General features: G+C 40.8%; 2 protein-coding genes across 2 annotated transcripts; one reads left to right on the top strand and one right to left on the bottom strand.

The window, feature by feature from the left end:
• The first annotated feature begins 1,696 nt into the window (after positions 1-1,696).
• LOC121625393 (C-type lectin lectoxin-Enh4-like) lies at positions 1,697-3,400 on the top strand. The gene is made up of 4 exons (XM_041963482.1): positions 1,697-1,825; positions 2,172-2,513; positions 2,720-2,814; positions 2,951-3,400. The coding sequence occupies exons 1-4, from the start codon at positions 1,759-1,761 to the stop codon at positions 3,035-3,037; spliced, it is 591 nt and encodes a 196-aa protein (XP_041819416.1). The 5' UTR covers positions 1,697-1,758; the 3' UTR covers positions 3,038-3,400.
• On the bottom strand, positions 3,320-20,724 carry LOC121625392 (carnitine O-palmitoyltransferase 1, liver isoform-like). Its single transcript, XM_041963481.1, has 19 exons — positions 20,586-20,724; positions 16,108-16,253; positions 15,121-15,260; positions 14,355-14,526; positions 13,802-13,903; positions 13,235-13,372; positions 12,929-13,006; positions 11,324-11,431; positions 10,729-10,816; positions 8,558-8,753; positions 8,278-8,466; positions 8,061-8,166; positions 7,856-7,972; positions 6,620-6,784; positions 6,266-6,394; positions 5,868-6,023; positions 5,643-5,756; positions 5,229-5,321; positions 3,320-4,764 (listed from the first exon to the last, which is right to left on the bottom strand). Exons 2-19 carry the CDS (start codon positions 16,246-16,248, stop codon positions 4,639-4,641), a joined length of 2,358 nt encoding a protein of 785 aa, XP_041819415.1. The 5' UTR covers positions 16,249-16,253; positions 20,586-20,724; the 3' UTR covers positions 3,320-4,638.
• Positions 20,725-21,004: the final 280 nt, after the last annotated feature.

The following is a 21,004-nucleotide window of genomic DNA, read 5'->3' as shown; positions in this document are numbered from 1 at the left end:
GAAAGCGGCGCAGGGAGATCTGCAGCAACGCTCCACTGTCCACACTAACAAAGTATCTGTGGGAACTGGGGAGGGAGCGTGGGTATGGATGCTTACTGTGTGATATGCTGCTGTAGTTAAGCCTCCTGGCCACTGATTTGTCTCTCTAAGGAATCACAACATCGCACTCTGGTTGACTCCTCGGGTCGAAAGCCAGTCAGCGTTTTCCTGTTGTGAGATTTTTCACTTGGATGTGCTCTGACTGATCAAGGCTTTTTAAACACGTCCTTGGCTGGGTCCTGCAGTGCCTGAAGTCATTCAAAATCCACAGAGAAATTGAACCATTACTCAAGGCAGTATTTTTATACTCTTTTGTATATAATGTGCACAGCCTCTGTATTTGATTTTATTTAGTGTCTTTTTTATTGACTATTTGTTCAACCCTGAGCACCTGATACTTTTCTCCTGTTGTTGGATAAAAAATATCATGAAGCGTGTCAAAGACTGCATTAAGGCTGCACTTAACAATTAGTTTAATCACTCATTTATCAGCAAACCATTGTCCAGATTAATCATTCAGTCTCTAAAATGTCCGGAAACAGTGAAAAGTCCCTGTTGATATTGTTAAATGTCTTGTTTTGTCCAACCACCAGTCCAAAACGCTAAGATATTTTGCATCAAATGATGTAAACCAGAGGGGTTTTTTTTGCCATTTTTTCTTAAAATAGTTACTTAACGATTAATTGATTATCAAAACAGTTGCAGATAATCAATTCATCGACAAACTGTTGCAGCTCTAGAATACATTCCCATGCTTCCCGAGACATTCTTCAGTTGTATTACAGATGCAAATGTGCAGCTGTTGCTTTGTAACAAGAAAGAAATTAATTAATTAATTTTGTGTAGCCAAGGGTTTTAACTACAGAAGACACTAAATTCTGTGATTTTATTCATTCATTCATTCAATAAAGAAAATCCCTCTGCGGCCTAATTATTTTACCCAGATAACATAACAAACTTTAACATACAGTACATTCAAAATATCCACCAAAGCCACATGCAAATTAAATGGCTGCCTGCAGAACCAAGGTCGCTCGACAGTATCTAAGTAGGCAAAGCAGATATTTAAAATCCAGTGCTCATTTTACTGTTAAGTATTTCTTCAACTAAATTAGCTTCCTCAAACATGTTCAGTGCGTAAATGTAATTTATGGCCTCAGATGAGCTTTGACCTGCAGTGAGAGGAGCAGCCACAAAGAGCTTTTTTCTGGTAAATGTTTGTTTGATTTTGTAACAACTTGTCTAACATTTATCCTTTTATATCCTAGTAAAAATATGCTCCATCTGGTGATTTTGCTGCTAGCTTCCAGTAAGTGTGTTTTTGTACAATGATAATCATGTGAAATTAAAACACACTGTTATAATAACGTCTGCTTTATGTGACCTTCTGGTGGGCGTCCATCTGCAGGTTTTGCCACTTTGCAGTCACGCATCCATCGAGAGTATTACCTGATCAACAGGGCTATGACATGGGTCGAGGCCCAGAGTTACTGCAGAGAGAACTACGTCGACCTCGCTACCGTCGGCAGCTACGATGACATGAAGATGATGAAGACCATGGCTGTAGCCAGCGGCCTGAGTCAAGAGATCTGGATTGGTCTGAAAAAGACCGGAGTGGCGTCCTGGCTGTGGTCTGTGGGAGAAACTCAGACCAGTCACGGATTAGTTGAGTACGCTAACTGGGCCAGTTCACCTGGCTCCTCTCAGCACTGTGGAGCCATGAGGGCTGATGGGAAATGGCTCAGTGCATCCTGTGGAACACAATATCCCTTTGTCTGCCAGGAAGGTAGGTAAGACGGCTTTAACTTGACAAGACAGGATGAACGCCTAGATTTCTACCAATCAGGAATAAGCTTGAGTGATGTCACTCCTCTTGATGCTCACTAGTTCGTTCTAGGAACTAAAAGTGAGGAGATCCCAGCCTCTGCTGCTTTGATATTTCAAATCTGCCTCTTGTAAATCTCCCACTGTTATGAAAATGCTATTTAAATCTCTAGAATGTCCCTTTAATGCACATTTTAACACATTCAGAAGCTTGAAAACTAGCAACACTGTGTGTAGGTGTGTTTTTTTTTTCCCCCACTCTCTCCAAACAATTTTAATCTTTACAGTACACGTTGCAAAATTCACAGATGAGGGGTCCAGTGGGATGTATGTTGTTCTTGAAAAGAAGTCTTGGATCGAAGCCCAAACATACTGTCGACTGAAAAATGGAGAATTGGCCAGCGTGATGAACCAGACTGAAAATGAGGCCTTGCAGCAAGTGCTTGATGAAAATGGGCCATTGTCGTCCTCCGTGTGGATCGGTTTATTCAGAGATGCGTGGGAGTGGTCGGACCACAGTGACAATTCCTTCAGATACTGGCACAGCTCTCAGCCAAATAATGACGGAATCTGTACAGTGTATCACATTTCCTATGATAGCTGGTTTGACAGAGATTGTGCTTCCTCACGTCCCTTCTACTGCTATAACGGTGAGCAGCATGTATGCTGTTTTCTTCTTTGCTATGAAGAGCATTAATTCCCTGTTTGCAAATTTGCAGATATGAAATCTATATTTTGGTTTGCAGTAATCTGTCACTGTAGTTACTACATTGTTCGAAAAATGTCAACCTTAATATCCTTGATCCAACTAAAGAAACTGCATGTATACTTGATGCATTACTTTGTTCAAACACAGTGAAGGTCACGAGGCTGATTGTAAGGATGGAAATGAAGTCAAGTGCATTCTTTAAATTCAGTGAGTCTGCTCTGAGCCAAGCCATTTTCAACCAAGTAAGTTTTGGTCTACTCTAAAATTTCATGGCCGCTGATCATAAATTAATTTTACGTTAATGTTGCTTTTTTAAAGACACTGTTAGTGTCAATGAAGGTGTGGCTTGTCAAAACTGTTTATGTCTTGCTTCCATAGATCCAGAAAAAGTATGACGGGGTCACGCTTCAGTGGAGAGTCCAGCCAGACGGGACGATTTTCCATAAAAAAGAAGAAAGTCAATGAGGCCTGTGAGACCTAAAGTGAAGCTGCCACTATGGAATCTGAAATCTGCAGTGCTGATCACAACTACTCCTGAACATCTGTATGGGCACCTTAAATGTGTTCAGATAACAGAGCCCCCCCCCCCCCCGATAAATCGAAGCCTGTATCTAACCAAAGAGGGTTCTCTGGTTCTGCTGCATTAAACCTTTTTTAAGTGTCCATCATGAGTCCGACAGTAGTGCAATGCTGATTGTGGAGCACTCTTTTAAAGCAACAAAAACAAACATGCTCGAGGCCTTTTTTCTTTAAGAATGACTTTATGTTCCCTCGTAATATTGCAATAAAAAAGGCTGACAATAGCAATAAAATGAGACAAGCTCAACTCATCGGAAATGAAACAAAACAAGGCAATAATCAATGGAGAATAACAGAGGAATCTGCCACACTGGTAACACACCATCCTCTGAACCAGGTGGCTTTGACTACAAAATGTCCACGTGTAATCCACAACTGACCTGCAGCACTGCTTGAGACTGAATACCTGCACTTGAAGTTCATAAATATAGCTTGCATTGTTATGGTGCTTGTTTAATGCTAAAACATACAAAACAGACGGATAGATGGCAGTGAAATAACTGGTGTTCATTACAGTACATTTTTAGCTTGGTAAGGTTGAGATGCCTACTGAGCACTGAAAGAAAAACGGATCTACGTTACTTGTATGTACAGTTTGAATATGTTTGAAAACGTAAAAGTTGGCACTGAATATAATACCAGTAGAAGAGTAATGCCAACCTTGGGTTTAATAAAGCCATGTCAGTTCACTGCATGTATAAACAGCCTGGCACTCTCAGCACAGCATTACAATCATGTGGTTTTATAGAAAGCAGATTTATACAGAATGAGTAAACACGGTGAAGTCACAGACTTCCAAGAGTTTAAAATACCTGTTACTGCACTACTGTTACTGCAATTTGGCATTCAGATGGTGGGAAGTGGAATCGCCTCAACACTCCTGCAACAGTCCCTCTCCACGCTAATGCTCCGAGACTCAGGATGCATCACACAAACAAATTCATCAACAGATAATTAGTGGCACAAAAAGTGTGGCATACTTAGTGGTGTCAAAATATACTGCCCTTGAATTTATATCAAATGACTTCCTGCAATAAGCGTTCGGAATTTCTAACCTAACTTCGAGCGGTGCAGTTCATACTTGTGGTTTGATTTGACAACAATCAGACCATGTCACAGAAAGAACTTCTTCACTAAGGATTCATGTTTATGTTTTTGCCAATGGTGTGACTGTTAAAACTAATCTAAACCAACAAACCATACAGCACTTGAATCACAATTCTTGATTAGTTATCCTAAGGACCTTTTTCCTTTTCACCCACCTGGCACAAAACTAATATACATAGACAAAATACAGATGCAAATCAGTAAAAACATCACCTCCATTATATCAGTTTCCCCATGGAGCTGTCTCTTGAATATCATCTAGCTGGCTATAAAATTCTCCCAATGCGTGAAGGGAAAAAACCCTGTCTTTCCCCATGTCATGGTGTGACATTTATGCGTGCACACCTTCCCTTCTGCATCCTTTTCCCCTGAGTAGCCGCCTACAGGTCTTTCTTGACCTCTGGCCGACTCTTTTCTGTTTTGTTGGGCTCTTTTTGGTTGGGGCTCAGCAGCTGTATCAGGTCGTGCAGGGCTTTTCTGATCTGAGCGCCAAACTCATGGGCATCCTGGAAAGGAAACGTGGAATAAAGAATGAGGATATATATGAGTCTCAGTGGGGAAAAAAAAAAAAAAATTGCATTTCATAAACTTACTTCACACCCTCAGGTTAAAAAGAGAAAGAGAAAATGTGCTCAAAACATAAATGTGTTGTTATTGTTTTTAGATTGTCTTAAATCACTATCTGCTTCAGAAATCCAATATCATTCTGGCTGTAATGCTCAGTTTAACACCTCAGTGATACTACCTTTTTCCTTAGACACACCGGCAGACATAATAAATGTCATACTGTAAAGGACATGCATACATCTTGATAACTGGATATACACACATCTAGTCTACTTTTTCTAAAGAGAAGCAATTTAAAAAGATGTAATGCAGTCCTGGCACAGCACTTCCTGCCCAAAATTGATGAGTTTATTTTGTTCACTTTTCTCATGCAGCATAAAATGACTACTTTCATTAAACTCACAGTGTCTGGACATGAGCGCTTGCATGAGATGTGGAAGTTAATGACGTTCTCTCCCAGAATGCTGTAGGCCACTCCATAACCGTCATCAGCCACCTGAAAGAGATCCAGACAATATTTATGCTTGTGGCTGCTTAATGCATATGAATATGGAAGAGGAACCGGTGGAGTATGTGCAAGAAATATGTCAAAACAAATATTTGCTTATATACTTTTGCACGGTCAAGACTGCAAAAAAATAAATAAAAATAAATCATGGTGTGGTGCAGTTATTTCTCACTGTATGGTATAAAGTGTGATTACATAAACAAAACTAGTATAATTACAAGCTACAATAAAAAAATAGCATTTATTTCTGTTTAAATGTGTAGTCTTCTGACTGTTTAGGTGACTGAAGCACAGAGGGGCAGCACTCACCGGTCCAAAGCCCCCTCCACAGGAGACGTATTCTGGGTGGTTGACCATGTCGAACAGCTCCATCTGCTGGATTGGAGTCTGACTGGTGGACAGCCGCCAAGGCTCAGACAAGACCTGAAATACCCACACGTAGCATCAGTTTGCTGAAAGGCTCTATTGACAAGGTAAACACTCAGACTGAAAAGGACAGTTTGATAAAAATAGAGACAGAGGAAAGAAATAAACCTCTTTCAAGAAAGGAGACTCCAGTCCGAGGTATTTGGACACCACATAGAGGCAAAAGAGGTGTCTGTCGATGCCAGCTCCAGTCATGGCCATGCAGTATAGATGCTGGTGCTTTTCTGTCGCTGTGCGGAACAAACGCCTGCACACATCTGCTGCCTGATGGAGAATGGCATGAGTGGCATGATTGCTTGGCATAGCACACATTAAAAATAGCCACTGAATAATTTATGTGAGGAAAATAGCAGTTAGACATAATCATTTTGAGTGTGGATTTATTTTCATCAGAGGGTCTTTAATGATCCTTGTTTTAATTACGATACAATATGCTCCGCTAAAAATGTCCTCAAACTCAAATTATATTAAAATAATAAATCAAGAGGCAGTTTCCATGACCTCACCTCTCCACCCTCCAGCGCTCGGATGAAGGCACTGCTCTCATTGGTACAGGAGCGAACAGTCTCGGTCCTGCCCTCCCTGAACAGACGGGTCATGGAGGACTCGTATGTCAAACAAAACGTCCTCCGGTCCTGGAACGCAAAGACAAAACTCACATGCAACACATCATACTGATTGTCCTAAATTCAATGTCCAAATGTCCAAATGTAATGTAGTCAGATTTTCTTTCTGTTGAACGGTCACGTGTACGGAGTACAGAGCCAAAACAACAGACGGAAGGCCTTTGTGTTGATCATGTTGCCGTATATATGTATTTATGTATACACGCGTATGTTCTACCTCAGAGGGAGGCTCACCCTGTAGTAGGCCAACTGAAGAGCCATCTGAATGAAGGCATCTGGACTGACTCGACACTTCTTCACTTTTCCTTTGCCAAAGTCTCGGAAGGCAAAAACGTGGAAGTCCACATCGTCAGCCAGGGCCTGGGCGACTGCGAGAGACTGGGAGATCTGCTCCTCACACTGAGACAGACACATCCAAACACTTAACATCTTCAGCCTTTTCAATCCATGTGGTCATTTTCACAATGGGCATTAAAATAATCCAAGTACAATGGATGGCAGTGTGTTTACAACTCAAAGATTAAATAAACAGTTTCACAAAAGGTTGACAAATGTGCTTATTTGCGTTCGTCTTTCTTGCTGAGCATTACTGATTGATACCACCCTCATGTTTGTACACCAAATATGAAGCTACAGTAGCTTAGCTGGATTGCTGTCATTTTGAGGTTGCCAGGCAACAAGTGGAGACTCCAGGAGCCTCTGCCAAACAGTGATAGGGACAAGAATCAGAGCCACTATTGTTAAAAATATTTTGAGGTCAAGAAACGCAACGGCCATTTCACTAATGGTTAAAATCAACCAGCACAAAAATGAATCAACATAAACCACCATGTGCTGAACACACAAATTAGAAACGCTAGTGCACACAAACTAAGGTTAAAAAGGAATATTTGTATTTTGGAATATAAAAAAAGCAAACTTAACAAACTGCTTAGTCCCACACAGCATGATGGGAAATGTAGGCTGTCGTTATACCTCCAGGTTTCAGCAAACTTGGAGCAAAAAATTCTAGTAGATTCTAGTCCTACACAGAGAAAATAAAGCCTACTTACTGCTTTGAATTATCCTGCAAACACCACCCCTTTATGTGAACATGCTCACAGCTCGATTGTTAGGCTTAGTAAAGACAGATAACAAAGACATCCTGGATATGTTGAACTCGATTTGTACTACAGGCCCTGAGAAGTTAGTCCAGCACTGTGAAACCACAACTATTTGTTTTTACATTTGGGTTTGTGTATGGAATAATCAAATAATCTTCTTGACCTTAGAACAGAGCCAAGCCACTTGGTTCCTCCTGCTTTCAGGCTTTATGCTAAGCTAGGCTAACCACCCATCTACTCATCTAACTCTTGACGAAAAAACGAATAAGCATATTTCAGAAAGGTATAGATAATATGGATTATGATATGACGGTGATTAGTTAAAGATGTGAAGTAATTAAGGGAAATGTGTGAATGGATAAATAACCTCTGGTGGGATTTCCCAGTTGAGCTTCTGTGGCCGTGGTAGTGATGAATCCACTTCTCCTTTGCAGTGACCCTCCACATTATACCCGAGCTGGAAACAGTCGGTGGCCAAGGTGTACTAGAAACACATACCAATTATAAGTAATGGGTTCTTCTCAGGGCCAGACGACACAAAGCCCAACCTACTTTTCTTTCATGTTCCTTACCTCCCATAAGTGTGATAACACTGGTGCATCGGCCCACGAGTGCTCTGCATTTATGCCATTTTTTCCATTCTTGAAGTAAACGACTGAGAAAGACTTGTCAAACCACCTGCATGACAACCAAGATAATGACTGAAGAAAACTTACAAAGAAACAACATTAAAAACTAGTTACCTGATTATATAATCACAAGACAGCAAAGACTTTTGTGTAAAATTACCTGTCGTAACATTTCCCATGCAACAAGGATTTGGCGTAGCAATCTAAACTGGCTGCCGGGTCGTCTCCCATCATGCCCTGTTCGTCATCATCCAGGGTCACAAAGAAGGCGGCTTTCTCAATGCAGTCCAGAGAGCGTTTATTGACCCCACTGCTGAAATACTTCATCCTGGCTCTAGCCCATGGAATTCTGGGAAACATTTCAGGGGAAAATGATGACATTATGTTCAGGATGCCCCATGGTCCATGGGATTTAAGCACAGGTGGCTTGTCAAAATTACCTGTCTCCAGCTGTCAGGGCCCCCAGTTTGGCCTCTCCTTTGGAAGGAGGTGAAGTGTCGTCAAGGATCCTCTGAATCTGGAATTCAATCTCCCGGGGGCACAGCAGTCTGCCTGCCTGGTACACCTTAAGACGAAAGTAGCGACCCCTGTGGTATACCGCTACGTAGTCACTGTCCTGCCAGTGTTGCACCGAGTCTTTGCACATAAAAGACAGAGAGAAATAGAGGGGAGTATAAATATTTAGTTAGTTGAGTCACAGGTATACGTGTGTGTGTCATCATGTTTGCCTGGTGCTTAGGATACACGTATTTTAATCCGTAGCAAATTACATAATAGAAATGTACCTAAAAGTTGAAATCCACAATATATTTTTCAACTATTCTTAAGTTTTAAAACTTGACAACTCTGTCTCTACTGTTGCATGTAATATTTTGTGAGTAGGCTGTCCGCTTGAGTGCCCAAATCACTGAACCAGCAACAACAAATACAATTAGGGGGGTTCTTTACTCATGTACCCCCAACTTGCTCCAGAGACTCGTTACTCAATGGCCACAAACAGAAGACCACGCTTGCACTGGGCAGCAGGTAAATATGTTTGAATATTAAAAAAAGTCTTACAAAACAGGAACCTTCCTTCCATCGTCCACTGGATAAAGGTAAAAAAAAATATTTCAAGCTCACATGAAGATGCCTGAAATATTTAAATATTTTTTATTTATACTTTCTGTTCAACAACTCAGCATCCGCTGTCAGTATGAAAAGGATGCATGTGGACAGGGTCTACAAATCATCTTACAAACATCACAAATGATTAAGCTCTGATCCATATGCAAACGCTGAAGCACACTTCACTTTCAGGAATTCAGATGTACAGCGACACATCGTCGACTTCACAATTCAACTCCAATAGATTTTTTTAGTTTGACCTGGCCTACCTTGTGCGACCAGGGTGACTTACTAAACGGGTGTCTTACTGCAGAAGGAGCAGGATTTTCCTAAAACCGATGTACAGATTCATACAATCACATATGACCCATAAGATTTGTGTGGTGGTGTCTGTATCTGCAGGCATCTAAGAGGAGCTGTTGAACCAGGGACGAGGGACCAAATTGAAATGCTGTGTTTACAAGCCAGCAAATCCTACTCATTCTGCCTTTAATAAAGGTGAAGATAGGAATGAAGATATACTGTAGGAGGCATGCCTGAAAAAAAATCTGTGCTGCAATACTGAAAGCAAGGATTCAGTTTGTGTCTCTTTTCCTCCTGGTCTCTCATGAAATCACTGACAGGGTGCCTATTGATATGTTGGGTCACTAACATGATGGACAAAGAAAATTTACAATATATGAGGCAGGCATGTAATCTTCACTGTTAGCTACACAGATGAAAAAAATTATAAGCACGTTTCTGTTGTCACTATGCTGGTTTGACATTTAGAGATCTAAAACTACGATCAGGCCATTTGTGTAGAAATATAAATACTACCTGTTAGTGTTCCCGGGATTCGACACGTGTCAAACATCCGCTCAAATTGATAGGAACAGCAAGGAACTGCAGACCTCAACAACCACTGAGCAGGATAAAGAAAGACGGGCCAAAAAAATGTAAGGGAGAAAGACAGGAAACAAAAAGGACGAAAATAAATAAATAAAAGGAGAGTGTTGGGATGAAACAGAAAGAGAACCAGGGAAGAGAAAGAAAAAAAAGATGAGAGACCAAAACGTGTGGGCAGAAGAAAATAGACATTAGTTAGAGGCGGACCCTTTCTAGAAAACCCAGACAGACCTGAGATGAGACCAGAAGGGAAGAGGAGACAGATGAGAGATGGCAGGATGGGCTGTACAGCAGACGTATTATGACTCAGTGAATCACAACGCCTTGCTTCTTGAGACCATACACACTCTCGCACACATACACACACACACACACACAGTCTTTCACACAGTTTTCTAGCCCACACTTAAACTCCAGAGGGTACAGACACCTTCAGTATGCCTCATCATCTCTGAAGCAGTGGTGTGTTTGCACTGCTCACAATGAAGTCAGACACTGGTGCAGGGTTAATGGTTGAAGCTAACTGCTCATGGTCTGACAGTATCATGTATTCGTATATGAGCACTGTGTGAAACACCACGCTGCCGTGGTGTGTGTACATGTCTTGTCTCTTTACCAGTCTCCTCTCCAGGAGTGCGTGTGGTGTTGAACATCCTCTCACACTGAGCTGCACACAGAGGAATGACAGTGCCTGGTATACGACTCTGGGAAGGAGGAGAAGGCGAAGGCGAAGGCATAAGGAGAAGAACAGTCAAGCAAAAGGAGGGAGAGGGTTTTTTTTTTTTTTGAAGAGGAAAACGAGGGAGGTAAATAAAGAGAAATCGAGCAAGCGAAAGAGTACAAAAGGAAGGGGTGAGAGATGAGCATGGTATAAGAACAAGAGGGAAATGTCTTCACATAAACATGAAAACTGAATAAATGAATGGAGATGTACATGCTATGTACCATAAACAGTCAAGACACACAAACACTGATGGATGCTACTCACACAGTGAAAACACAATCAAAACACCTCCTGAGGGTTTCATAAGTTTCCACTGTAATTATTTACCAGAATACACTATTTCGAATGTTCCACAAAGAAACACCCCAACGTCTCAAAATTTGAGACATTTGTTTAACAAGTCTTCCGTTGCCATAGCAAAGAGACATGAATAACGAACGCCTCCGTGTGTCTGGAGCAGCTGGGGTCGAGTGGTGGTTAAACTCACAGGTTTAATCTCTTCTCTGTTGAGTTTGCGGCGGTATAGGAAGAATGCATAGATGCTGTTGCCTGCTCTGGCTGCCTGGATGGGTGTGGGTGTCACATACAAGAAGTCCTGGGGAGAGACAGAGACAAGAAGTCAGGAGAAACGTGAAGCATGAGTGATCAGCATCCAATCAAAGTGAACCGTAAGTATGTCTGGGATTACACAATCAAGATCCAAGGCCTTCTTGGATAGTCTGAGTTCTCTAAATTACTATAGCCATGGTTCTATTGATCAAAAAACAAAGTTTATGTAACACACTTGAGGAAATAGTTGCTGTTTCAGGAGCCATACCTAAAATGGCTTACTGTAGATGTGGATTACGAAAAGGTAAAAACTAGAGAACACATACTTACAGTACCAGTCAAAAGTTTGGACACAGCTTCTCACTTTCTTTATAATTTTCTACATTGTTTAATAATACCTAAAGACACGTTCCAATGCAGGGTGGAGCTTTCCATATCACGATAACGTAGCAAGCTGAAGTTTCATGCTATCTATTATCGTTACCTTTCTAACATTGTAGAGAGTGCTACATAAAATTCACACAATTCACTCTTCTTCTTCTTTGGAATCAGTTTGTGGTTCAAACATTTATGGCTGATTTACTTGCCACTGTGTAGCGTACAGCAGCAATCAAAACAGAAAACAGCCAGAGGTTTGTGTGTTTGATGAGCAGAGTCGGAGGTGAGCAGGTGTGCTCGAGCTGCAGGCGAGCGGCGGAGTGTTGCGGGGAGATAGAGGCAGGGACTATTAGCATAATCAGAAATATTTGCATGCTAAATGAAGAGTTACATTTAAGCCGTTTTCAGGCATGAAGGTAACATCATTACAGTTACCAGCCTCAGAAATCATCAGTTAACAACACCTCACATTACACATGCAGACACATCTCAACATCAACTGTTCGGAGGAGACTGTGTGAATCTGGCCTTTATGGTCAAACTGCTGCACAGAAACCACGACTGAGGAAGACCAACGAGAAGAAGAGAACTGCTTGAGCCAAGAAACACAAGGAATGAACATTTGACCAGTCAAAATCTATGACTGGTCTCATGAGTCCTGAGATTTATGGTTCTAACCACTGTGTCTTTAGACGCAGAGAAGGTGAAGGGATGCTTTGGTGGTGACACTACTTGCAATTTATTCAAAATTCAAGGCACATTTATCCAGCATGCTACCACAGCTTTCTGCAGCGAAATGTCATCCCACCTGGTTTCTGCTTAGTGGGACCATCATTTGGTTTTCAACAGGACAATGAACCAAAACTCATCTCAAGGCTATGTGAGGGCTATTTAACTGAAGACGAGAGTGATGGAGTCAGATGACCTGGCCTCCACAATCACCCAACCAAAACCCAACTTCCATATGTGTAATTTCATGATTCGGATGTCTTCAGTATCTACGATGTAGAAAGTGACAAAATAAAGAAAAAACACTGGATGAAAAGGTTAGTCCAAACTTTTGACTGGTACTGCATATTCATCCAACACCCACACATGATTCACAGAATGAATGCTTGATCAGGACCACACAATGCTACACAAAAATGTATAAAGATTTTTATACCATGCCATAATAGTTACTGTTGACCATTATTGGGCTGCGTCCACGTAGATAGACATATTCCTCCCACCAGTCGCTAACCTGAAGAAATAAAACACACAAATGCTTGTGAGAATGCTAATATTGCAGCACACTGGCAGTTACATCCCTCACACACTCAGACATGATAAATAATTCAAAGCACAGAACCTCACAAAGATATACATTGTTAATGGGATTTTGCATTTCTTTTGGCCTGCTTTGCTTTGCACACTTAAGTGACATTAGAAGGAGCCACACTGAACCAGAGCATTGTGGTCGACCACTTACGTAGTTAGCGGCCCAGAGAGCTTTGAGCTTGAGGTACCACTGCAGGCGATTACCGACACTGCTCTCGAACTCTGCTGCCAGCTTGGTCATGCGTTCATACTCCGTGTCATCCATCAGTGGACGCACAGATTCCAAGTACTAAACAAAAGAGATGTGGAAAAAAAATTCAGCTGAATAGTGATGAGCATCATTCAGCACAAATAAAGCGGACATGGTCTGCTACATACAGAAACATGAAGATTCACAAATCAGTTTATTAACATAAAATAACACCCCCAGTTGTTTTCCACGACTACAACATCATTTAATTTTGCTGATATAACACCAAATCTCTTTTCAATTCCTCCTGTCATCTGTCAAATATACTGAATCTCAATTTAGAAGGGTTGCATTTTTCAGCATTTCTCAACTTGCAGCAAGATTTAAAAAAAACAAAAAAATCAGACAATAACAAAGGAAATTTGGTGCAACAGACGCAGAAAATGATGAATGTGAGAAAGTGATCCATCTGTTCCGTGGTCAGTAATCAGCATGTTATCATTTCCTCTAGTTCATTTCATGTCTCACCCTCTTGACTGTGTCCTTGATGGCAGGCAAAGGCAGGTTTGGCAACGAACCCTGGTAGCTGTAGAGCAGAGGCTTTCTGCCAGAAAAGATCCGCACCAGCGCCTGGCGCAGAAACACACACGTTCAGAAAACAAACACACTCAAAATACTAAAGCGAGGACATACCTCAGGCTAATCAGTAATTTTTGGCTTTCTTTTTTCTTCAAGTAGCTTTGCAAAATATCATACATCAGAAAAATCAGATGTAAAAACACAGTGAGGTGATTTTAAGAAACACTCCTTGCAGTAGATACTCCTTTGTGAACAAAAGGATCATTTATTGTGAAAATACAGTAAACAGAGTTTTCTTGGAGTATATAACGTGAAGATTTTGAAGCATGTGATCCAATTTCAAATAACCTCTGGGCAGTGTAAAGTCCAAAATTCAAAATTTATTAAATGCCTTATTTATGTTGATGAAACTGACAAGTTCAGTGACACCTCAGGATCACAGAACTGGTGGACAGTGAAAGGTAAGGTTAGTTTACAGTAACAAGTGCAAAACAACACTGACCACCCAGACTTTGGTGGTGTTGGACATCTTGCCGTGCTGCTCGAACATCCAGCGGTGGTAGGAGAGGAGCTGCTTGAGGCACAGGCGCATGGTGAAGATGAGCAAGAGCCATAGCATGGTGCTGAAGAGCACGGCTGACACCAGCGCCTGGCACTGGGTACTCATCGACTGGCTGGGAATGGTGGGACAACATGGACAGATGGATAAAGCGGAAAGAGGAAAAAAAAAAGGAACAGTGAGCAAAACAAATAACAGCATAAAGATGAACAATGCCAGGAGCAAAGAAACCACAAACCAGGATGGATGGAAGGGGTAACAACAAATATTGTTAAAACTAAAATACAAGAGCTAGCTGTTTCACAATGGTAATATCAGGCTAGGAAATCTCAAATGAATTTGTCCCATTTCTATGATTTCCCAGTTAGGGCTGTGGGTAATATCCCTTCATTTTGAAGTAAATGCAAAATCAGGTTTAGATAAAGAGAACAGTTGGAAAGAGAAAACAACAAGAGGGAAGATGACTGTAAAGATGAGACAAAAAAAGAAACATAAAAAAGATATTATAGAGGACTTTTAAAAAGGAAGAATGGGAAGGGGCAAGGCTTATTGAAACCACACGATACATCTAGACATACTGCACACCCATCTCTCTGTGACACAGTGTACCATCAAGGAAAGGGAACATTTCGTGTCTGCAGGGGTGTCTGGTGAATCAGAAGATTAACCATTAACTTTAACCATTTCATGGAGTCACAAGACGTGTTACCTGACTGGCAGGTGCTCCTGTATCTTGGCTATCAGTCCCATGGAGGGGTCGGAGCGAGTGTACATAGTAGCCAGGATTGCTATGACCACAAAAAGCCAGGAGGAAGGACTAGCAGGATATACCCCTGTTATCACACTGTTCTGTTAATGTGAGAGAAGAGAAATTGATTTTAAATCCCATTCTTCCTGTTTACAACTACTACACTGACATGCACACCGGTAATTCAGTTATGATCAAATTACAGCAATACATGTCATGTAAATGCTAAATTCTGACCGTCTTCACTGCATTTGGCTGTGTCCGTTATTAACCTGATTTATGCAACAAATTACTGACAATTTAAGGCTTTTGCAGCAGGTGCAGGTCCAACTTGGTATGAAATGCTTACACGTCAAACATCACTTAAATTCTGAATCGCATTGCTTCTAAATAAACGAACAATGGAAGTGAGAATCAAACAAAGACATGAGTATACCCACACAGAAATAGTGTGTCCTAACGTGTGGCATGCATTATTAATTGATCAAGTCCACACATTACCATAGGAAAAAGCTCACTGAAACCAAGCTTGACGAATGCCCTCTATACAGGGTTATACAAAAAGACAGCAACTAAAAGGCCACAGTTTAAGACAGCAACTAAATATTTCAACTGTTGCATTCAGCCCGTGTCAGTTTTTCAGTGATTGAGGTGAAAGCGTAAATGACTTAATATTGCTCCCAGTTCAAGTTTGTTCTGTTTAATTTTGCAAGGTACGAACCTGCAAATTGAGCTGAATGAGCAGAAATGTTTGAAAAACACTAAATTCATTATATGGACAGACCAATAGAACAGAATACTTGGAAGATTCATCAACATGTAACTCTGACACAGAAGCAAGTGCTGACATGCAGAGAGGAGAAAAAGCAGTAACAGCAAGGACACAGACACAGGCAACTCATGAACACACAAAACAGATAACAGGTGTGAAGCATGGAGTGGAAATACCTTGAGTCTGATGATACGCTTCTTCCAGGAGCGCACACCAGAGAGGTAGATCTCAGTGAGGGCCTGGTGGGACAGCTGCAGATCGATGCCCTCCGGTGTGACGGTGAACTGAAAGGCCACCGCCTGGTGGGCCTCCGCCATGATTACTGTCCACGATGAAAGGGACAGAGGGGGGGCAAAGGAAAAAGAAGAGATGAAAAAGAAAATGTAATTTTCAATAGTCAGCCAACAACCAAAAGGCAAGAAGGAATGTGTGTCCTCAAGTGTACATGCATTTTTAAGTAACTAATATTTGAAAACAGCCTAGCCAAGATGCCTGGTCCACATTATTTGCAATATAAACATACAGGGTTAGCAGACAGTCAAACTGCCTTTCAGGTCTAACATGACTGTAAAAGACCTTGTGTCCTCCTTAAGCATAATATTAATATAAAAACAAATGAAATCTGTAGGACAACTAAGATAATTCTTTTCTTGACTGCTCAAGTAAAGGTATTAATTTGACACCAAGATCACTCGGTCCTGTTATGCTGTAGAGAAGGTCCTGTCTGCTCTTGGAGTTTGTGGTCAGAAACAAAACACAACGCATCTGACTGGACCTCAACTGTGACATTTACACCCCACTTACACACATGGTATTAAAATGTGATCTGCACCTGGACATGTTATCCAGTTAATTGTGCAGCTGATGTGTTGTTAAGGCATGTAATTTATCTAGTCACAGAGTCGTCTTCATGCAACTACTGCAACACAACGGGACAAACTCACACTATGTGTATACAAAGAAAGGAGCAACTTAATGTATTACATTTGCCAAATTAACAAGAGGGCACAAACAATTAAGATTTTTTTGTAGACAGCACTTTACAAAGTTTATCAAGTTTCCCCAAACTCAACAATTCACAAACCTCTGTGATTTTTGAATGTTCTCGTTACCCACCTGCAGGTTTTCCTCTAGATGACAGATATTAAATCTCAATGAGGACAATGTGAATGCATTAAAAATACCAGGTGTAAACAAAAAGGCAGGATCAGTGTGTCTATTATCTGGATACAGATGCCATTTAATACCAGGTGTAAATGGGGTGTTAACAATGATTATGACAAAGAACACATGGGTAAGAACATCTCAGCAGCTGCTTTTTATATCATGAAATGACCCTCTTAATAACAGGACACTGAAGACTGTATGCAAGCTGTCAACAAGAAAAATAAACAAAAAGAACAATGTAAACGGCCAACAGCAAATCCCTTATGCTTTGTGAATTGTGATCACAATTCATATATGCAACGGCACTGCAGCAGCTGATGGCAAACTGAGCCCTGAAGGTGGTAGCGAATGCTGTGAAGGGATACAGATGATTCATCAAACTGATGATGAATTGCAAAATGTGTGTTTGTGTGTATGCCTAGCAAAACACATCCATCTTATGCATGAGCATTTTTTGAGACGCTCAAAAGAGACATATTATTTATGAGTCCTTTCAAAAGCAAAGTCAGCTTGAAATTGATACAGTTTGATGCAAAAGCGCTGACTGCTGAAGGCTGCTGATGTCACTGGGTATTTTTTGTTTAAGGCAATAACTGCTTCTCTTCACAAATGGAATTGATTTTCCTCCACAAATAGGCTATGGATAATGCCCTGGGGTTTAGTCACTGTGGTCACTGTGACACTGGACTGCAACCCTGTGGAGGCCACGTCTGCTCTTGTTGTGTGTGTTTTAAAAAGCAAAACATGTGCACACACACGCACAGGCGCACACACAATTCCGTCACTGTCCCCACGTCCCATTAAGGTTCTGCTCTTTAGGTTAGCTCTGGCAGATACAGTCAAGCCTGTGCCAAGGACTAACAGCAGTGACTTTCAGCCCCTTTCTTTCAGTGCCAACACAGACACAACACACCTGCTCAGTTCAGGGCTGACTGCATCCACACTGAAGGCACCACAAAATTTTATTAACAATATCACTTTACAGGAAAAAATGTTTAGAGAGCTTGATGTGCAGCTATTTACGAGTGTAGTAATTCTTAGCATCTCTGCAACTAATTCACTTAGAGCTAATGTCTTTTTGGCTGTTATTTAAAAAAAACAAAAACAAAAAACACTGCCCGACAGTGATATAGCTTAACAATTATATTTTTGATTAAGCTATTATAGTTTAATTTCATAAAGTATTTCAGAATGGGAATGGATTATAAATAGCATTGTCTGTATAAAAATATCACAGTTAAAAGGAGTACAACATTTAAACTGAACTGACACACTGCTGCATGATTTTTGTTTTACTTGCTTGATAGAGAGACTAAACAACAACTTAACAATTGTGCATTTTGATCTTTGGAAAACTTCCAAGAAAGCAAGCAGATTAGCAGTCGTCAGTGGGTTCAGAGCAGGATGTGAGGACAGAGGCACTGAGGACCACTAATGTCTGTGTAAGCTAGGTAAAAGGTTAACACCTAAGGCTACCTACTAATTTATCATCACTTCAGTTTTTTTTATTTTAATCCCTGTAATAAAATACAGAATGAATGGAAATAGTGTTTTGTTCAAGGGAGCTTGTTATATTGTTATTGTTATTGTGATTGTGATTGCCATTTTACCCTCCAGGACAAGACAGTTCCAGTAAAGACTAACTTGAAAGTACTGGTTTGGTAAATAACAAAGAGTTACTGGAACTTCACACACAGCAACAGATATAATCACTGTGTTTCAGTAAGCTCTGCCTTATCATAACTTGTCTTGACAAATCTTTTAAGATGCAAAATAAAACTATGCCTTATGGTACTATGCTCAATTATGGCAACTGGAGAAAAATTTATATCAGGTTACTGTTATCATCCTCACATTGTAGAAGCAATCATACAATTCAAGACGCAAAACATTTTGGAATTTCACCTCTGAAGTAGTGAATCTTACATGTTATTTTCACTTTTGAATACACCAAAAACACAAAAAAGCTGCTATCACTATCAAATATAGCAGATTTGGGTGTAAAATCAGATATCATTTAAGCCATTTACATTATCTACAGACTTGTCATTAAGAGTTGGATGTTGGAATTTCCTCCCTGGTGTTATCCAGGTTACCCAGCATCCCACTGGCTCTTTTTGAATGAAATCATGTAAACTTCTCTGCCATAATTGAGTAAGATGACCATCATTTGGGCATGATTTATGGTGGTTGCACAAATTCTCCAGTTGAAGAACTAATCTTAAATTATCTTACTTTTCAATCATTTGCAGACCTTGAAAAGACAAAGATTTTAATCTTGTCACAACTTTAAATCTGTGTGCTCAAGGCTCAGTCAGAGCCAGCCTCCAGCTCGTACCTACTTTTTATCAACTTGCGATCATAGTACGAGAATTGACTCTCTTCGCTAGTCACACACTGTTATAGATTCGATTTCCAAATTTTACTTACAAAATGAAGGGCTCCTTGTTAGGGTAATGCTAATCTCTAACAAGCCTGACATTACAGGTAGGGCAGTCATTGTTGGTCCCAAAACATGCCTCAGTGGCCCTCACTGTTCAGTCCTTCGCTTTGGAGTTTCCTGGGTATGAATCTCTGACAGAATCACCACCAGTTAAATCACCTCATCAAACTTTATGATGCGTTAAGATCTGCTAGACTTTTATCAGCTGTGTCTAATCTGACAGAAATCTCTTAAACATACTGAGTGGATTCTTGTCCAGAGCTGTTCAGCCCTTTACGTCCAGACATTTCAACTACACAGAACTTTAAAGTCACAGGGAGCCTGTGTCTTTTTTTGACTGTCAGTGTTTTATGAGGCAGGGACGGGCGATGGTGTGCAGGTTTCAGTGTTTCACAAGCAAAGACTCCTGGGAGGACATAGCTAATATGTAAACTCTATAGAGAAACATTAGTAACGCCATGCAATGCATCACTGACTACAGCATACAACAGTTAAGGCACAACTCTATGTGAACAACTTCCAAAACGTCGGTCAACAAACAAAGCTGACATTTCAGCCCTTTCTGCCAGGTCAGCACACATAACAGCAGACAGGAACTGAAAAAAATATATAGCTTGCTAACACTTGCATCTAAGGAAAAAAAAACGTCCTATTTGGTCGTGAACGCAAGTAAAATTTGATTCGGCAGCAGTAGTAACAATGTTAAGCATTTTTACGTATTTAATTACCAACTCCGTATTATTATTAGCATATATGAAAGCTCCACATTAACGATAACGTTAGCTATTATGCTATAACTATGAATAGCCGACTAACGGAGGTTAAAGCTAAGCTAGCTGACGTTATAACTACAGCAGGCATGAAAATTATTGCTAGCTGCTGCTAGAGCTGGCTAGCCGAGCGCCCAGCCCATTATGTAACTGTTAGTTAGCTACATATACCAAAGGCTGCAGACAGGGCTCCTTATAACGCTCATGGAAAGATGCGACTGTTTGTGTCTTCGTAGCAGCGCACTACAACACTGCCAGAAGCCGCTTTGCATACCTGTTGTTGTTCACGAAATTTCGACAGTCCAGAGCAGCAGAAACCGACTGTTAACTTCTGACGTCGAGCCGCCCGGTGTCTGTTGCTGTTGTGTCGGCCCTCTTCTCGACTGAACAACTGTACTACAGATGCTCGCCTGGATGGAGCTGATGCTGCCTTCAAGGACTGTTGGAACTGTCGCAATCATGCAGCGACAGTGAGTTCTCTGATGCCTGAGCTGTTACGTTCAAGGGGCGGAGAGGTACGGAAGCGGATGTCAACATCCGATGATAAAAATTTACGATTTGTTTGAATGTCTGTATGTATATAAATCCCAACAAACCCGTGCCATAGCTTACCTTATATCCAAAGTGAAATGGAAAAAGCTTATTTTTGTTACATAAATTAATAAAAGTCTGAGCTTAAAGTCACTACATTTT

The sequence above is a fragment of the Chelmon rostratus genome, chromosome 21 (assembly GCF_017976325.1).
Source record: "Chelmon rostratus isolate fCheRos1 chromosome 21, fCheRos1.pri, whole genome shotgun sequence".
In the NCBI taxonomy this organism is placed as follows: domain Eukaryota; kingdom Metazoa; phylum Chordata; class Actinopteri; order Chaetodontiformes; family Chaetodontidae; genus Chelmon; species Chelmon rostratus.
The sequence above is the reverse complement of the archived record's forward strand: the minus strand, read 5'-3'. Positions and strand labels throughout refer to the sequence as shown.